Source organism: Poecile atricapillus, chromosome 13 (assembly GCF_030490865.1).
Source record: "Poecile atricapillus isolate bPoeAtr1 chromosome 13, bPoeAtr1.hap1, whole genome shotgun sequence".
Taxonomy (NCBI): Eukaryota; Metazoa; Chordata; class Aves; order Passeriformes; family Paridae; genus Poecile; species Poecile atricapillus.
Window position 1 is genome coordinate 6,803,723 of NC_081261.1, and position 16,240 is coordinate 6,819,962.

Genomic DNA, 16,240 nt, shown 5'->3' on the forward strand with positions numbered 1-16,240 from the left:
GGCCCAGCCTCGCTGTCTGCCCCCTCGGTTCAGCCAGGGACAGTCATGTCTTTGGGAAGGGGCTGTCACCCTTCAGAGCACATGGGCTGGCAGGGCTCTGCTGCATAGTGCTTTTCTCTTGGGATCTGTAGCTGGTGAAGAGGGTTAAGGCATGAATTCTTCCTTGATTGTCAGTGGAGATGAGGAGACGAGGTTGGGGGCATTGCTGCTGCAGAGGCCCCCGATGGGTCCCAGGGTGCTGACAGCTGGTGGGGTTGGCGTGGTGGTGCTGGTGGGCTGGCTCTGCTGCTGCAGCTTCTTCTTGTTCACCTTCCTCTCCTTCGCCCTCCGATTCTGAAACCAGATTTTCACCTGCAGAAAGGAAAAGATGGCAATGAAGAGACGAGGATGGACACAGACAAGGATAACAACCCCCAGACCCCATGGGGCAGGGAGGGCATCCCAAAGTTTGGAAAGGAAGGGATGTCTGTGGAGCGAGGTGGGGCCTCCTCTGACTGCTTGGGCTAAAGCCCTCACCCTTCCCCATCCCCATCTCCACCCTGGACGTGGTTTTCCCGGGACACTGCAGCACTGACCTGCCGCTCGGTCAGGCCGAGGGCCGCGGCCAGCTCAGCCTTGCGGCGGATGGTGATGTAGCGGCTGTAGTGAAACTCCTTCTCCAGCTCCAGGCGCTGGTGGTCCGTGTACACCACCCGGTACTTGTCTTTTGTCCTGGTCTTGCCTGCCAGAGAGAGAAGAGGGAGGGGTGAGCCAACAGGAGAAGAAGGGGAGCAGTGGAATGGAAGGATCATCCCCAAGGGCACAGAGGAGACACACAACCACCAGTGGAGAGCTCAGAAGAAACATGGCAATGCCCTGGGGACCAGTGGGAAAGAGAGTCATGAAGTTCCTATTGGCTTTATAATCCTTTCTGTTTCACACCAGAATGTTTCTTCTTGTTGGGAAGTACCTGGGCTTTGTAGAATTGCTTGGTGGAAAGAGCAGGAGGGATTCAGAGGCACCCCAGGAAGGTGAATCATAAATCCCCTGTGCCAGGACACATGGTCCCTGAGAGGAGCTGCAGCTCCTGTGGTGGGCTGAGGAGAGGCTTCCTGGCAGGGCTAAGGAAAGCCCAGCTCTTTTTCTAGGAAGCCCCAAACCAAGGTGCCATCACTTGAACGTGCATGGATCAGAGCAGGGGAAGGACAGAAAACCCTGGAATGACCACATTTCTCTGCCACCCAGAGGGTTTCTCTCCTCTCTCTCCCTGTACTGAGCTAAGACAGAGGGCAGTGCTGCAGGTGCAGTCTTTAAGATGTACTGGAGAAAGCCCACATGATGCCTGGGCATTCCTGGGGACTGGCTCCACGGGCCAGGGGTGTTTGGCCAAGCCAGCCTGAATCTCTCCTTGGTCCTCCCAGCTATGGACAGAGCTTGGGGCCATCAGGATCCAGGTCTGTGCACACAGATGCACATCCCATGGGTCTGCAAACAGCACCTGCTGCTTTCTAGCAGAAAAATACAGTCAAAAATAGCCCAGCTGTCTCTTCCTAAGTTCCTTTGTTATTCCACAGGCACACAGGGTGACCCATGGAACTCTGCCTGGGCTGTGGGAGGCAGGTGGCAGTCTGAGGGAGGATGCCCATGCCTGGCAGTTTGCTGACAAGTTTCTGGTGTTTTCCTCTGCAGAAAAGCCCAGAGGCAGGGAATAAACACAGCTGTGAATATTTGATTCTCCACCCAAAATTACAAAATCCTGTTCCAGGGAGTCGAGATGGATGATGCCTGGCCGTTTGTTTGCCTGGCAGATGTGTTTGCCTATCCTCTCCTGAATTTCTAAGGCTGAGAGCAGTGCTGCTGTGGGAAGGAGTGGGAGCAAGCTCAGAACAGCTCCATGGACTTCCTGGGGCTGCCTGGGTGTACCAGCATGGACAAGTGACTGCACACCACTGCTGCAGATGTGCAGAAAGGGATTTCTAGTGACCCAACAACCTATACAACCTTGCTTGCAGCCTGGTTCTGCCAGGAAAGGGGATCTTTGTGTGCCTGCCATCCTGCTCATCTGTTTTCCCTAATGAGTCCTTTGCACATCCACCCATTTGGGCCAAATCAGTTGGACACTGGGCAGTCTCAGCAATACAATTAAATTCTGATCTGAGTAGAAGCAGGAGTTTAGGTGGTGCAGAGGAAAACTGGGCTCTAGACACCCAAATAAGACATCAGAGAACATCCACAGAGCAAACCCCCAACCTCTAGGCTGCAAATCTGTTGGTAAACCAGCTCATTTTTATTTTTGATAATTTCTCTCTCCTGCTCTCCCATTGCAAGGAGATGGAGACATTCCTAAGCCACTTCTTATGCTGAAACTTAAATGTAAAATAGCTCAAGACAGGACAACCCATGGCCCCAGAGTGCTGCAGGTGGGAGAGGTGATGCTTGCAGCCTCACATGGGATTGAAGAAAGCAGCTGGTTTTCTACTGAATAAGCAGGAGCCATGAACATCCAGCTCATGGCACTGACCACTGAGCAAACCAAGTGTGGAAGCACAAGTGGGAGCAAGTGGGACCTGGGATGGGCTGGGAAGGCATCTCACCCTGCTGGGACTTGCAGGCACACAAGCAGCAGTCACCCAGTTCAAGTTAACATCCAATTTCCACAGCTATGCCACTGTCTGTGTCCTCCTACCACTGCTGCTGGTGCTGCTGGCATGGGCTCAGCACAGACTGAGCAAGAGATGGCTGAGGGTCCCAGCACAGTCCCTAAGGAGCACTAAAGCTCTCCAGTGGTCCATGGAAGACGGAAGGAGCCCAGCAAGGCTGCAACATGACCAGGAATAGAACCAGAGTCCCAGCACCTGGCAGGACTTCAGCTACTAACTCATATTTGAGGGATGTGATGAATTCAGTGGATGTTCCAGTTCATCCCAGAGCTGGTCAGAAGCAAACACCTAATCTCTCCTCACCACCAGCAGGTCAAACCTGTGCATACCACACAGGATGACTCTGTGGGTTAAAAAAGGGTAAAAAAGGTTAATTTGATTGAGCAAGGAGTCCATGGAATGTCTGCAGAGACAGGGCTGAAATACAGATTCTGTGTGCAAGGGGCCTATGGCAGCTTTGTGTCCTATCACACATCAGCTATGACAGCTCCAAACAGAACTGCCCACGGAGACTCTGCTGGGCTGGAGCGATGCTGGGGACACCCAGCCCACCCAGGATCTGCAGCCAGGCAGGATCTGCAGCCATGCAGGATCTGCACCCATGCAGGATCTGCACCCTGCTCTCACCCTCCCACAGGGCCCCCGACTGTCCCGGGATCACTGCTGCCCCTCACCACCCTGCAGGGGAAGGGTTCACCAGCATCAAAAGAACTTCTGCACCCCAGTCCAGGAGGGACCTGTGCTGAATCTGCAAACACAGCAATTCCCAAGAAGTTACAGAATAAACCAGATGCTCTGGTGGAGATTTATGTGAGGTTTAGCAGCTCCGTGAGAAACTGGGCTCACTCTGGCTGCTCCAGGCCCAGGGGCTCCTGCAAGATTTTTCTTTCTCATAGATTTCTCTTTTTTTTTTTTTTCTTTTTTTTTTTTTTTTTAAGCAAAAGCCTCTCTAAAGAGATAATAACTTTAAAATGGTCTTACTTGCAATGTTTTTATTTTAATACCACTGTTTGGAAAAAAGGAACACCTGAAAAGTGAAGGAGTTGACAGATAGAGTAAAAAAAATAAATGGAAGTCTAAAGAAATAAGGCGGTTTGTGAATATCACATATGCCATGAATTTCAGTAGGAATTATTATTTCCTGCTGCAGCTGTAAATAGATCCATCACAGCCTGTTCTTTGTTATTCCTTCTTCATCCTTCATCCTGGATGGAGGCTGGGCTTTGCCTCAGGGCTGGCAGAGCCATCTCGGGGTGAGCTGGGCACCAGGTTCAGTATCAGTATCAATATCATCACTTGCTGCTCAATATCAGGTAGGAAAGAGTGAAAACAGAGGGCTGACGACCAAGCCAGAGATGGAAAGTTATTCACCTCCACTAATTGCTGGTTTCGGATGTTTGCTGAATTCAGGGATGTACTGTGGGTGATTCACAAGGAAAATAAGAGGATTTGCAAGAAATACTATGGACAATGAATAATTCAACTACCTTGAATATGAATGCTGGCTTACACTTAGCTCTCTCCTGGAGACTTTTTATGGCTCTGTGAAAAGAAAGAGGAAATTCGGGACAAGCCAATCCGGTTCCTTATGGGGAGCCCTCATGCCTATGGCCAAAGAGAGGGATGGAACTGCTCCTGCATTTCCAGCCAAGCCTGGCAAGGCTGAAACAGGCTGTCCCATGCTTGGGATAACCTGGAGCTGGGGCTGCTGCCCCAGGAGGGAGTGTGCATGGGGTGCAGAGGGGGTGCCAGTGATGTCCCTTAGCACAGTCAGCCCCTCCCAACCCTGCCGTGCATTTACAGCCCCTCCCGCCTGTCCCCGAAAGACCAGGCACAGGAGCTGCTTGGACAGGCAAACGGAGCCATCCGTGGGGCCAGTGGGAATGGTTTCGGCTTTGGGATCAAGGCAGGGCCAATGACAGCGTGGGGAGAGGGTATCGTTACCACTGTTAATGTATAACCCTAATAGCACTCACCTGAGCCACGATTAGATAAGGGAATAGCTTTAATGTGCTGTGCAAACCCCGAGGGACGCGCTCCCGAGTGTGCACGCACACACACGGGGGGATGGAGTGCTGAGCCCAGCCTGGATTCACTCCCCACAGCAGCCCTGCCCCGAGACAGGGATACCAGAGCTCCTGCCCTGGCCTGGATCAGGAGCCTGGCAAGGTAAGGGAAAATCAAAGTGGATCCTGTGCCCACCATCCCAAGTTCTCTCCCCTCGTAGCCACAGTGGAGGCTGCCAGGAAGGGGATATTTTATCATCCCCACCCCTGGCCTGCCCAAATGATGGCTTTAAGCAAAAAACTGTGCCCTGAAAACCCTAACAGACTGAGAAAATGGACATTGTGAGACTGGTGCTGAGCAGCTCTAAGAACAGCTGGGAAGGGGCTGGCTCAAACCAAGGAGGAAAGAGACTGTGGGGTGGCAGTGGCACCCTGGGTAGAGGTAGAGCAAAAGCTGGCATGTTATGAAGGGATCAGCCTAGCTCCAGAGAATCCCCATCCGTGGGACACATTTCTTCCAGCCACAGCAGGAGCAGCACAGCTGCCAGCAGCCAGGAGCATAAACTGCAGCGCTTTTCTAGAAGTCTCAATTTCACAGGTCAAAGCAGCTCAAAATTACCACAACCACAAACTCTGGCTCTGTGGGAAGCTGCTGTGCAGCCATCAGGGCTCTGGTCAGGGAAGCTGGGGCATGGCAGCCCTAACCCACTGGCTGGAGCCACTGAGATGACAGCCCACGGTAGTGACAGCTGTTGCTACCCACAGCAGAGGTCCCCAAGGCCTGGGGACACACTGGATGTTGCTTTGTAGAGGAGGTGCTGGCAGAGGGGATGGAGGCACTGCTGCCAGGCTGTCTCAGCAGCTCTCATGCCTTGCTCTGTGCTGGCTCCTTGTGCTCCCAGGGCCATCCTGCCTGATCCCATCTTCCTGGCTGTGCTCTGGCCCCACACTGGCTCTATCTGTACAGCCTTGTTTGCCCATCTGTCTGGTCTGGGGGCCTGGTCCCACACTGATATACAATATTAGAATGCTGAAAAACATCTGGGGTAGAAGTCCTGTCACCACGGAGCACCTGGGAAAGAGCTGGTCCATACCAGAGGTAAAGTGCAGCAAGACAGGACACAAGGCCTCCATGTGGGTGCTTCCTCTCCATGACAAAGCTGCTCCATTCTGAATGAGCAGCATCTACTTGCAAGGAGGATAAAATCCTCCCATCCCAGAGGAATCAGTGCCCTGTCAGGATCTGCCATTTCTCCCCAGGGAAAGGATCAAGGAAAACTTCCCTCATCCCCAACAGAGCTTAGGCAATGCAACAGCAGGAGAAACTGAGGCACACAGTCCCAGGGTCAGAGCCATGAGATTCCCTGGACAGCTTAATCCACAGTCCTTCTGCAGCTTTCCCATGGGGGGAAATCCCCTGCACAACCTCACAAAACTGAGCACAGCCCCATGACAGAGACCCCAGGCCCAGGAAAGGGCTGAGGTCGGCTCCTAAAGCTCAGGAGCCTCCAGGCTGGCTGGAGCCACCCTCATCTGGCAGCCAGATGTGCTCCAGCTGCCTGTGTGCAGAGGGGTCGATGCTCCCTCTGCCGAGCAGCGTTGATGGGAGCCGCCCTGCGCAGAGCTGATGCTGAGGCTCGGGACAGACAGCCCAGCTCATTTCACCATCCCTAAACCGACCAGAAACGGGAACCCCAAAGTCTGCACTGCTGAATTATTGCACTGCTGGTGGCAAGAGCTGGGCCTCTGATGCCCCCCCTCTTCACCCCCTCCCCACACTCATTTTCCCCCCTCCTTTCCCCTCCAGCTCCAGCAGCCACTCGAAAACACCCACGCTCCTCTGTGGCCTGGGAGGGGGGGATAAACCCGAGCCCCTCACACTCCCTGAGCGCTGGGAACCAGCAGCTCACGCTTTTCACAAGCCTTCCCCTTCCCTTGCATACTTTAACATCCTCAGCTATTTTTCCTCTGCCGCAGGAAGCAGAGGAGTGATGGATGGGACGATCGACACGGGGAGAAGGAACCAGAGCCATGTGGCTTGTTTCATCACAGCCAGTGAGAAAGGAGCCCCTCTGTAGGGCAATCCTGCCCGAGATCCCTGCCTGACATCATTCCCCCGCCAGAATGCACTGCATTTAGACAACGGCTGGGTGTCAAAAACTGGGTGAGAGGAACAACTCATCCTCTCTGTACATATTTAATGTCTCAGTGCTGTGAAGGGAGGGAATGCTGGATGAATCCTCACTGAACTGACTCTGCCAAAGCTCCCCCATCTCTACTCTGTGTTGGAAAAATGGGCAGTTGAGATATCAGGGTTGAGGCAGGACTTATCTTGGTGTCTGAGGGCCCCTCCAAGGAGCCCAGCAATGCTCCTGCACCCAGGGGAGCTCTCTCCATGGCGGTTCACCTCGCACAACCTGAATATTTCTTCCTGGTGCCAAAGGCTTCAGAGCAAACTGCAATTCTCCCATGTGTGCCAGGCAGCAATAAAACCTGGTTCAGCTTGGTATGGTGAGCACTGGAAACATTTCACTTGCACCACTTGACCCAATGGCTTTCTGGTCTCTGCTCACTGAGCTTCAAGCTCTGTGCTCCCTAAAAAGCTTTGCTCTAAGTGTGAGTGTGTGGCTGGGGAATGCATGCCTGAGGTTGTGGCCCTGGCAGAGCTCAAGGCAGAGCCCAGGCTTGGTGCACAGCACAGCCAGGCAGGGCAGCCCTGCTGCCAGGGAGGGGCAGAATACCTGGTCAAAGAGCTGGATTTGGAGAGTGCAGACTGGTGCACAGGAGCACAGGCTGGCCCTGACTGGGTTTTGCACAGCCAGCACAGGGACAGAGCTGCTCCCACATCCACACCCATTGGTGAGGACAGCCCTCCTGCAAGTCTCATCCTCCTCCCAGGAGGTGCAAACCCCGAGGGGATGAAGAGCAGGTGCCTGGTGCTTGCAGCGAGCTGGCGATTCCCCATGACAGCCCCATGTTCTTGGGCATGGACAACACAACCAGACACCTTTCATCCCCAGGGGCAGCAGCATGGAGCTGGGTGTTGGGGCAAGTCTTTCCCAGCCCTGCAGTAATTCAATCCTTTATTTTGGCAACAGGCAGATTCCTTCAGTTGTTCCCAGGTTTTATGAGTGCTGAGCCGAGTGCCGCCAGCCTGGCTCCTGCGCTGGGTCAAAGACCGCAGCAGCGCGGGAGGACGGGGAGCGCCGCGGTGACACACGGGCTGCTGGCACGTGTGGGGTGGCACAGTCCCATCCAGGACGTCACCACACTCCAGCCCTGACCCAGCTCATCCCAACCTGCCACCTGGCTGGATGTGGCTCATCTGCAGTAGAGGAGGAGGACAGCGAGGCATTGGAGGCCCCCATGGACACCAGGGATCCTCTCCCCCTTTGCAGCCCTATAGGATTGGGCCCATCCTTGCCATGGGGCAGTGTGGGGGAAGGATCCAGCCCCTTATCCAAGCAATCACAAAGCTAACAGGACTGGGTGGGTGTCCTTGAAAGGTCCCCTATAGGAAACATCTGTCATTGGCCAGAGGTTTAAAGTGTCCCTCTGCTAATCCCGGGGTATTAGCCAGCCAAGCCCATCACGTAGGTACTGCCAGTGCCCCAGGGAAGCCCCTTTTTGCTCAAGGAAAGTCAATTCTAGGAAAGTTTGAGAGGCCTGTACCTTGGCCAGCAGGCTAAGCAGTCAACAAATCCCAGCTGGGGCCAGGAGCAGGTTGTGAGTTAATAATTCAAGGGGAGAAGACTGATGGGGCCCAACACACACACCCCCAAGTGTCCCAGTGAAGGAAAGGGTCTCACAGGGCATGAGCATGTCCTAAAGAGAGGCTCTCCAAGCAGGGACTGACCAGGGAAATGCACTGTCCTCCAGCAAGCACCATCATTCCAAAGCATACCAAGCACAGCATGAATCCCAGCAGTCCAGGGGAAACGTTTCTGTCTCATTACTGGGATTTTTACTCTTTCCCCCAGTGTTCATGGGCCCCACTAGGAAAATAAACAGAGCTGGAAAACTGACCTAGAAATAATAAAACTGAGATGGAAAACTGCACACCCAGCAAATCACCACATGCTCAGAGCATCACTGCTTGCTCTCCAGCACCCCAAAACCTGCGTGGGCACCAGGGCATTGGTACCACACCAAGCCCTGAGCACATTTGCCTCTTGGAGGGTTGCTCCACTTGCACTTTCACTTGCAATATTTAGCACTGCAGCCCCTGCTCAATTAGTGACCTAAAAGCCAGACCCGAGGCAGTATCTGAGGATTTGCATGACTAACAAGCAGAGGGTGAATTTCAAAGTTCAGCCAGCCCTGCTTCCAGCCACCTTCCTGAGCTTTTTATAAACCCTGGGTGCAATTCACAGGGAAGTTTGCAAATAATTGCGAATAAGGAGGAAGCATGAGGCTCTGACATGCTGCTAGTGAAGATTTTATGGGCAGAAAAGGAGGTGACATTGGAGAGAGAAATGAGGCCTGGGGACATCTTCCAGCTCGGTTTCCTGTAACTCCCAGTTCCCAGTGACTGGCGTTGCAATTCCTTCTGCTGCTGGGTTATCTCAGCTCAGCCACGTGAAGCACGCATGAATGTAGCAACAGGTACAGAAAATCATCCCCCTGCAAAGCCTGACTCTGCAGTGAGTCACTGGAACACTTCTCATTGATTTTTCTCAAGCTCTGGATCACATTTGCAGAAGTGCCCAACACACTCGTATTCCCTGCACAACATTTTATTTTACTACCATGCAGCTCTTCCCCAAAAGCTTTCAAACTATGGCCAGGAGCTGTTCATACGAGCCAAGACAGAAAGGGAACATTAATTTACAATCCTCTTAAGTATTATGATTTATAGAATTCACCATGAAACTGTTGATATTTATGGCAAAAAGCTCCATGTATTAATTTTCTATTCCCACTGCAGTGAGATGAGTTTATCAATCCAGATTGATTAAAGTCCAGTTTATTAGTTTCAATAAAATGATTCATCCAAGAGTTTCACCCTTATCTATGTTAAACCTATCTCTGCCCTACTCTCTTTGAGTCTTATTGAAGACTTTTATTTGAGGGGCAGCACTGGAAAACAGCAACTGCACCTCATCATCTTCCAGCTCATGGTCCCACCAAGGCCAAATCCTGCAGTTGCTTGGCAGCAGCAGCCTCCGGCCTGGACCCAGCAGAGGTGCAAGAACAGGTCCTTAATCTGTGGGTGACTTAGAAAAGGAGCTTACTGGTCACCCATCCTAAGGAAATCACCCCAAGAAAGAGCCTTTAACGCCTGCATTGCTGTGATGGGGCTGGGGCAGCTCCTCTGTGTGTGAGAGGAACAAGGTTGGTTTATTTGTTCCTTTGTATGCATTTGATCCAAGAGATACAAACTAAGCAACTAATGATATTTTTTCAGAATTCAATCAACTCAATTGTCATCTAACTCAATCAGAGGCACTTTCAAGCTCCTGTTTTATCTTGGCCCCACTGCTGGGTGTAAACTCATGGCCTTGATCCAGAGGAGAGGTGTGCTGATGGCTTTCCTTCCCCATTCATTTTCCCTCCCACCTCTCTTCTCAGAAGAAACCAAGATGTTCAGACCTACAAAACCTGCAGAAGTGGCAGGGTCCCTGCTGCAGGGGAGGGCTGCACACCACATTTCCCTTTCCACCCTGGGCAGAGGGAAGCCCTCAGCCCTGGAACGCCTGTGGGTCTCCATCACTGTATCTGGGGGAAAGCATTTTTCCTAAATAGTTACATTCAGTGCTTAAAATGGGACAGGAAATACCAGCCTGCCTCTCCCTCCTCTTTCCAGACTGGGGCTGGGTTTTTTTCCATTTATCAGGGTGTTCTGCCTGCTCCACTTCAGTCACTGGTCCCCATCCCTGCCATACAGATTCTGAGAATACAAGTAGATGTTTTCCATGCTGGAAGACCACAGACACCTCTGCAGAAGACCCTTATGTAGCCCTTGGCCACTGGGAATAGTGCAGAGCCAAAAACAAGCCAAAAACTGCAGGCACTTTGCAAACAGGCAGCCCAGGCCCTGATTCCCGGGATATAGGGCAGCAGTAACTCAAAGTAAACTCGCCCCCAAGAGATGCCCACAGCCACTCCTGTAGTGAATTTGGCCCCAGCAGTGCTCTGAGGAGCTCATGGCCAGCACGGGAGAGGAGAGGGGTGGCAGGTTCAGGCAAGCCCCATGGGTCCCACTGGGAAGGGTCCAGGCTGGGAAGATGAAAGGTTGAGGGTAGGTCAGGACAAAGGGCCCGCACCTCACCTCACTGCCAAAGGAGCCGGCCACCATCTCCATGACAAAGAGAAGTCCTTGTCAATTTGGGCTGGCCCCAAGGGGGATTTGCCCACTGCCTTTGAAGTGGGCAGCAGGGCGGGTAGGGGGCTGGGGTCACCCAGACGCTTCCCCCAGGTCAGGAGTTCAGCGGGGACAGGACCCTGGGGACAGCAGCACCACTCGATGCCCAGTCCAGAGGTAATCACAGGAACCAGGACACCCTTTCCTGCAGAGCCAGGCACCTGCTGCACCCCCAGCCACCCTGCACGTGGCACTGTCCCTAAAACACACACAGTGCCCCCCCACCCACCCACACACACACCGTCCTCCTCACAGCACCCTGCACACACACTGAGCACCTCACCTCCCCCAGACACACCTGGTGTGTGTGCTGTACACACACACTCCTCAGGGTGCCCTGCACACTCACACAGAGCCTGCAGCACCTCCCTGAATCCACCCCATTCATGCACACACAGCATGGATACACACACAGCTCCTTCCCTGCACACGCACACAGCTTGGGGCACCTTGCACACACACACACACACACAGACACACACACACACACACTCACACACACACTCACACACACTCACACAGACACACAGACACTCACACACACACACTCACACACACACACACACTCACACTCACACTCACACACACACACACACACACACACTCACACACACACACCATACACAGGCCCTCACAACCAGCTCACACTCCCGTGTACAGCCACAGCCCCACACTCATCTTCGCACTTTTGAGACCCCCCCACCGTCCAACACCTCCCCAGGGTCCTGGGGGTCTCTGGCTCTGCCCATCCTCCCCAGTGGCCGCAGACAACGGCACCAACTTGGGAAAAGGATTTTCCAGCCGTACAAGCCCAACTGCCAGTGTGGAAGGACAGCACCCTCCCTGCCCATCCTCAGCCCCTGCCACCTCAGAGCTCCCCTGCTCTTTGAGGACCGGGTGTCGTGCCAGGGGCAGGCCGAGCTTGCTGTCCCTCTGGCAGTCCCCGCGCAGGGACAGCCGCAGAGCAGGGTCCGGCCCTGCAGAGCTCCAAACCCAGGGCTCCCCTGGTCTGGGGACGCTGCGGGGCTGCGGGACCGGGGCTTTCCTTACCGTTGTTGCTGGTGCTGGGAATGTTGCGCCTCATCCACTCGTATGGGGTGCGTCTCTGGGCATTAGGGGAGAGCTGGGGGACCGAGCTGCTGATGGGTGGAGGCAGGAGTCCAGAGCCCGGAGGCTGAATGGGGTTAAAATCTGGGGGGCTGAATCCAAACTGCCCTGGGCTGGCGGTGGCAGGCGTCGCGGCGGTGCCATAGGAATGCCAGTCCTCCTTGGCAGGGGTGTAGGGAGAGCCCCAGGCAGCCGCGGGCTGCCCGTGGTGCAGGTCGTTGTTAATCCCCGGCACATGGTGGTAGCTGGCGAAGTCCGAGTACTGCGGTGGCCCCGGCACGTAGTTCTGGGGGTTGAGGTTGAGGCTGGGGTGCCGGACCGGGCTGGGATACATGTTGGTGTCCTTATCCACGAGATATCCCAGGTACATCTTGGCGGGCCGTGCTCATGCTGCGCTGCCGAGCCGCGGCCGCGGCCGCTCGGCTTTGGAGGCGGCCGCCCCTCCTTCGCCACCGCTCACCTGGGCGCCTTGGGGAGCCTGTCCTGGGGCCAGGCACCTCCCTGCCCACAGGCTTTTATTGGGCCCAACCTCTCGCAGCATTTGCATTGAAAGGCAGGTTTGCATTTCAAAGTGCAGAAACCCCAGCGGGTGAGGGGGACGAGTTCAAACTTCCCACTCTGAGTGCAAGGAGGATGAGGCAGGGGGTGACCCCAGGGAGCACAGATGACTCCCCCAGCCCCTCTGGCACTACCCCACAGCTGTGCCAGTGCCACAGGACGTGGTCCCTCTGTGGCAGCTGGCTTTGGGGACATCAGGGTGCCGCAGGAGTCCCATGAGGATGCCCCGAGGGACCCCACCATCCTCCGTACCCCAGGAATAGGGTGCCTTGGGATGAACCTCTGTATTAAAAGCCGCCTGCACACAGGGGACAAGCTGGCCTTGTGTGGGTCTGTCTCCTGCCCTGTCTCCACGCTGGGGGACACCAAACTCTTGCTCTGAATGGTGTTTCCCTGTGCCCAGCAGCAGCATCTGCCTCTTTGGAAAAGAGAGGCTGGTGGAGGCTCTGGGCCTGCATTTCCTCCATCCCAGGGCAAACCCACCCCTCCAATCCCGACAGCAAAGCTCAGCCTGGCCTCAGAGAGCAGGACAGATGGGCAGACTCTGTGTGCAGGGAGAATGTCCCACCATGGACACTGCTGGGGGTACCTGGGCTGAAACATCTCCAAAGGGCTCATGGCCCTGCAGCAAGAGGACTTTCTCACCTGTTTTCTCTCTTAAGAAAGCAAAGCCATCCCCATATGTTGGTGATAGGAAAAATCAAGCAGAAAGGGGACGCTTGTGAAGCCCTGTCTGCCTGCAAGGTGGGAGGTGCCAGCCACAACCACGCCAGCAGAGATCACCCACTGGTCACCTGTCAGGTCAGGCACACCTGCACTCCAGAGGGGGATGAGGGACTGAGTGACACACTGCCCAAAACCCCCACCACTGGCAGCAGGGAGCCCCGGCCCCACTGATGTCCCCCTCCCCTCCAGTGTCACACTCCAGCTGCACAGGCCACCACTGCAGCCACAGTTGTCTTTTATAGGCTGGCTTTTCCTCCTCAACCAGAAGCAGCACCCACAGAGGCACCAGGAGGGTGTTTTGCCACTTCCTCAAGGCCACCTCTGTCCTTTTCTCTGCACCAGCCCCTTCCTCTGCTAGAAATGTGAGCAGGGCAAGGACGATCCTCACACTCTAGGGACAAGAACAGCCTGGAATCTGACAATAGGAAACAGGAAAAAATAAAATAGATTAAGGATAGCTTTGAGTGGAGAGGATAAAAACTCCTGGAGCTCTGGACCATCAGTGGTCTGTGTCAGTCCCAAGAACCTCATCCCATTGGTCTAGCCCCAGTTCTACCTGAAACTGGGTGCACATATCCCCTGTGCTACATCCACTTCCTGCAAGGAGGTGGGTGCCAGGATGAGATGGAGGGGAGATGGGTGAGGGGTCTGCTTCATGAGGACAGAGAAGGGTAAACCCCCAGCAATGGGAAATCACCCCCAGAGCTGGCATCACTTGTGTTCTGCCTCCCCAAACCTGGCATGGCCGGAGGCACCAGGAGAGGTGAGCACTTTGCAGCATCCCCTCTGGGCCCCCAGGGTCCCCAAGCCTTTGCTCAGCCTTGTCCCAGGTCCCTCCCTTGTGACAAAGGTGACTGTCAGGACCATCCCACCCAGTGATGATCTCAGCTCACTGTTCAGCTCAGATTGCTTGATGTGCCATATAACTCCATCTGTCCTGGATTTTCCCCAAGATCTCTGTACAGCCATGGCTTTGTGTAAACTAGAGACTCAAGGCCACCCTACTCCTCCTACCATCAGCAAAGATGTTCAGGAAGTGGGGGAAAAAAGAAGAGAAAATTCCCTCTGAGCAGATGGTGGGAGGTACAGAGGAACACAGGTGGCTGTTGGGTCCCATCCCAGGGGTGGCTGCCTTTTAGGGGCTGGGGTTATTCCTGCCACTGGCTGTTTCTTACAGGCACTGACAGGGAGTTCAGGCCCCCTTTACCTTTTCCCACTCTGTGGAACCAGTGCCAAGGGCTCAGGCAGTTGCTGGGAACTGGGGAGCTCAGGAATCTGGGGCAGCAACCTACACCTGCATCCTCCCCAGGGGAGCAGGTGACAGGCTTGGCAGGGCACAGCATGGCCAGGGGCCCACTGACAGCTGGGTGTGATCTCCCTCCGTGGGGGTGAAGGGACGGGGAGGACAACTGGGCCATAAAGATCCACCAGCAATAACTTCCCTCTTCTTCTTCTCTTTGACCCGTTTATTACTGGTGGTGGAGTTTATGCTGGGGAGGAGCCAGATGAGGAGCCCTTCATGGGCTCCCCAAGGAGCATTTCAGCTGCTCAGCTGGGGCTGAAAGGTGCTGAGGGGGACCCTTAGTGTCCCAGGATGCCACCTGCATTGGGGTCCCATGAGTGAGCAGATCAGGGACTGACAGAGCCTCTGGGGGTCCCCAGCTGGGTGACAGCAAGTGTCAGTACCCCCTCCATCCATCCTGGAGACCTTCAGAAATGTGTCCAACCCGGGGACCTCCTCCCAGTCCTTCAGACCTGCTATTCCTGGTAGAAACCAGGTGGAGAGGGAGAGCAGCCAGGGCTCCCTCGATGCTCCCTGGGGCTTGGTGCTGCTATCTGTGATCAAGTGATGCCATCTCCTGGAAGGAGGAGGGCTGGGAGGTCCCTAGGGCCAGGCAGCATGCAGCTGTCACAGGAGGAGCAGGGACACCATCCCATCAGCTCCTGCTCCCATGAAGGAGGCACTCAATATGGGAAACCAAGTCCTTCCTTGTCCCCCAGCTTGCTCTGAAGCCCACCATGGTTTCCACAGGAGAGGGAGATGCCTGCAGAGAGCCAAGTAGGTGTCTCCCCTTGCTTCCCTTTTCCGCCACAGCCTCCTGCCCCACCACCTCCACACTCCCTCCAGCTCCTATTGCTCCCAAAGGCAAATCTGTGGCTTCAGACCAGCACATCCCAGAGCTGCATGGCCCCACTCACATCCCAGCCCAGCCAGGACCTTTCACTCATTCCCTAGTTTCTGAATGCCCCAAGAGTAACCTCCCCTCTCTGGCAATGGAGACATCAGTGCAACCCTCTTGCAGAGGACAGCCCCCTGCCTCATCTGCCTCAGCCCCACTGCAGACTCCTGTGTGGCCTTCGGTGCCTGAACCACCCCTGTGCTGTCACTTGTGTCCCTGTGCTGCAGAGAGTCTGCAGAGCTGGTCCCCAGAGAGATGGGTGCTGGACTGAGACAGCCCCAATGAATGTGCCACCAGTGCTGCCTCTCCCTGTCCAGGGCTCAGTGATCCTCTTTGGGATCTGGATCAGCTTCCCTGGCAAATTCAAAGGCCACAAATATTGTGACTATCCTCAAGAGGGCACTGGGGACAGGGACACACGCTGGCATCCCTCATCACTTCCCAGCACGTGTGCGTGCTGCTCTCAGTGGGTTGGGTTTGTGACTCCCCCTGCACTGGTGGGGAGCATCCTGGTTTCACTCCCTCGCTGTGTTTCAGGCACGGAGCAAGCAGAGGGTTAACGATTCCCACATTAAGTGGCTGCAGATGTGTGGGAAAGTCTGGGGCGAGCGGACGGCATCGTTATTAGTATTCACCCAGGAGCCTGTCGCTGCCTCCCGG

At 54.8% G+C, this 16,240-nt stretch overlaps 1 protein-coding gene across 1 annotated transcript; it reads right to left on the reverse strand.

Moving 5' to 3' along the window:
* Positions 1-94: 94 nt before the first annotated feature.
* Positions 95-12,554, reverse strand: CDX1 (caudal type homeobox 1). The gene is made up of 3 exons (XM_058848856.1): positions 12,060-12,554; positions 576-721; positions 95-351 (listed from the first exon to the last, which is right to left on the reverse strand). Exons 1-3 carry the CDS (start codon positions 12,484-12,486, stop codon positions 145-147), a joined length of 780 nt encoding a protein of 259 aa, XP_058704839.1. The 5' UTR covers positions 12,487-12,554; the 3' UTR covers positions 95-144.
* Positions 12,555-16,240: the final 3,686 nt, after the last annotated feature.

What these genes read in the sequence shown, in the direction of transcription:
- CDX1 (XM_058848856.1), bottom strand. Translation starts at nt 12,486, where the DNA reads ATGTACCTGGGATATCTCGTGGATAAGGACACCAACATGTATCCCAGC. An exon ending in TCCCAGCACCAGCAACAACG is followed by an intron (nt 722 to 12,059) that starts GTAAGGAAAGCC and finishes TCTCTCTGGCAG; the next exon opens with GCAAGACCAGGACAAAAGAC. An exon ending in TCGGCCTGACCGAGCGGCAG is followed by an intron (nt 352 to 575) that starts GTCAGTGCTGCA and finishes TCCTTTCTGCAG; the next exon opens with GTGAAAATCTGGTTTCAGAA.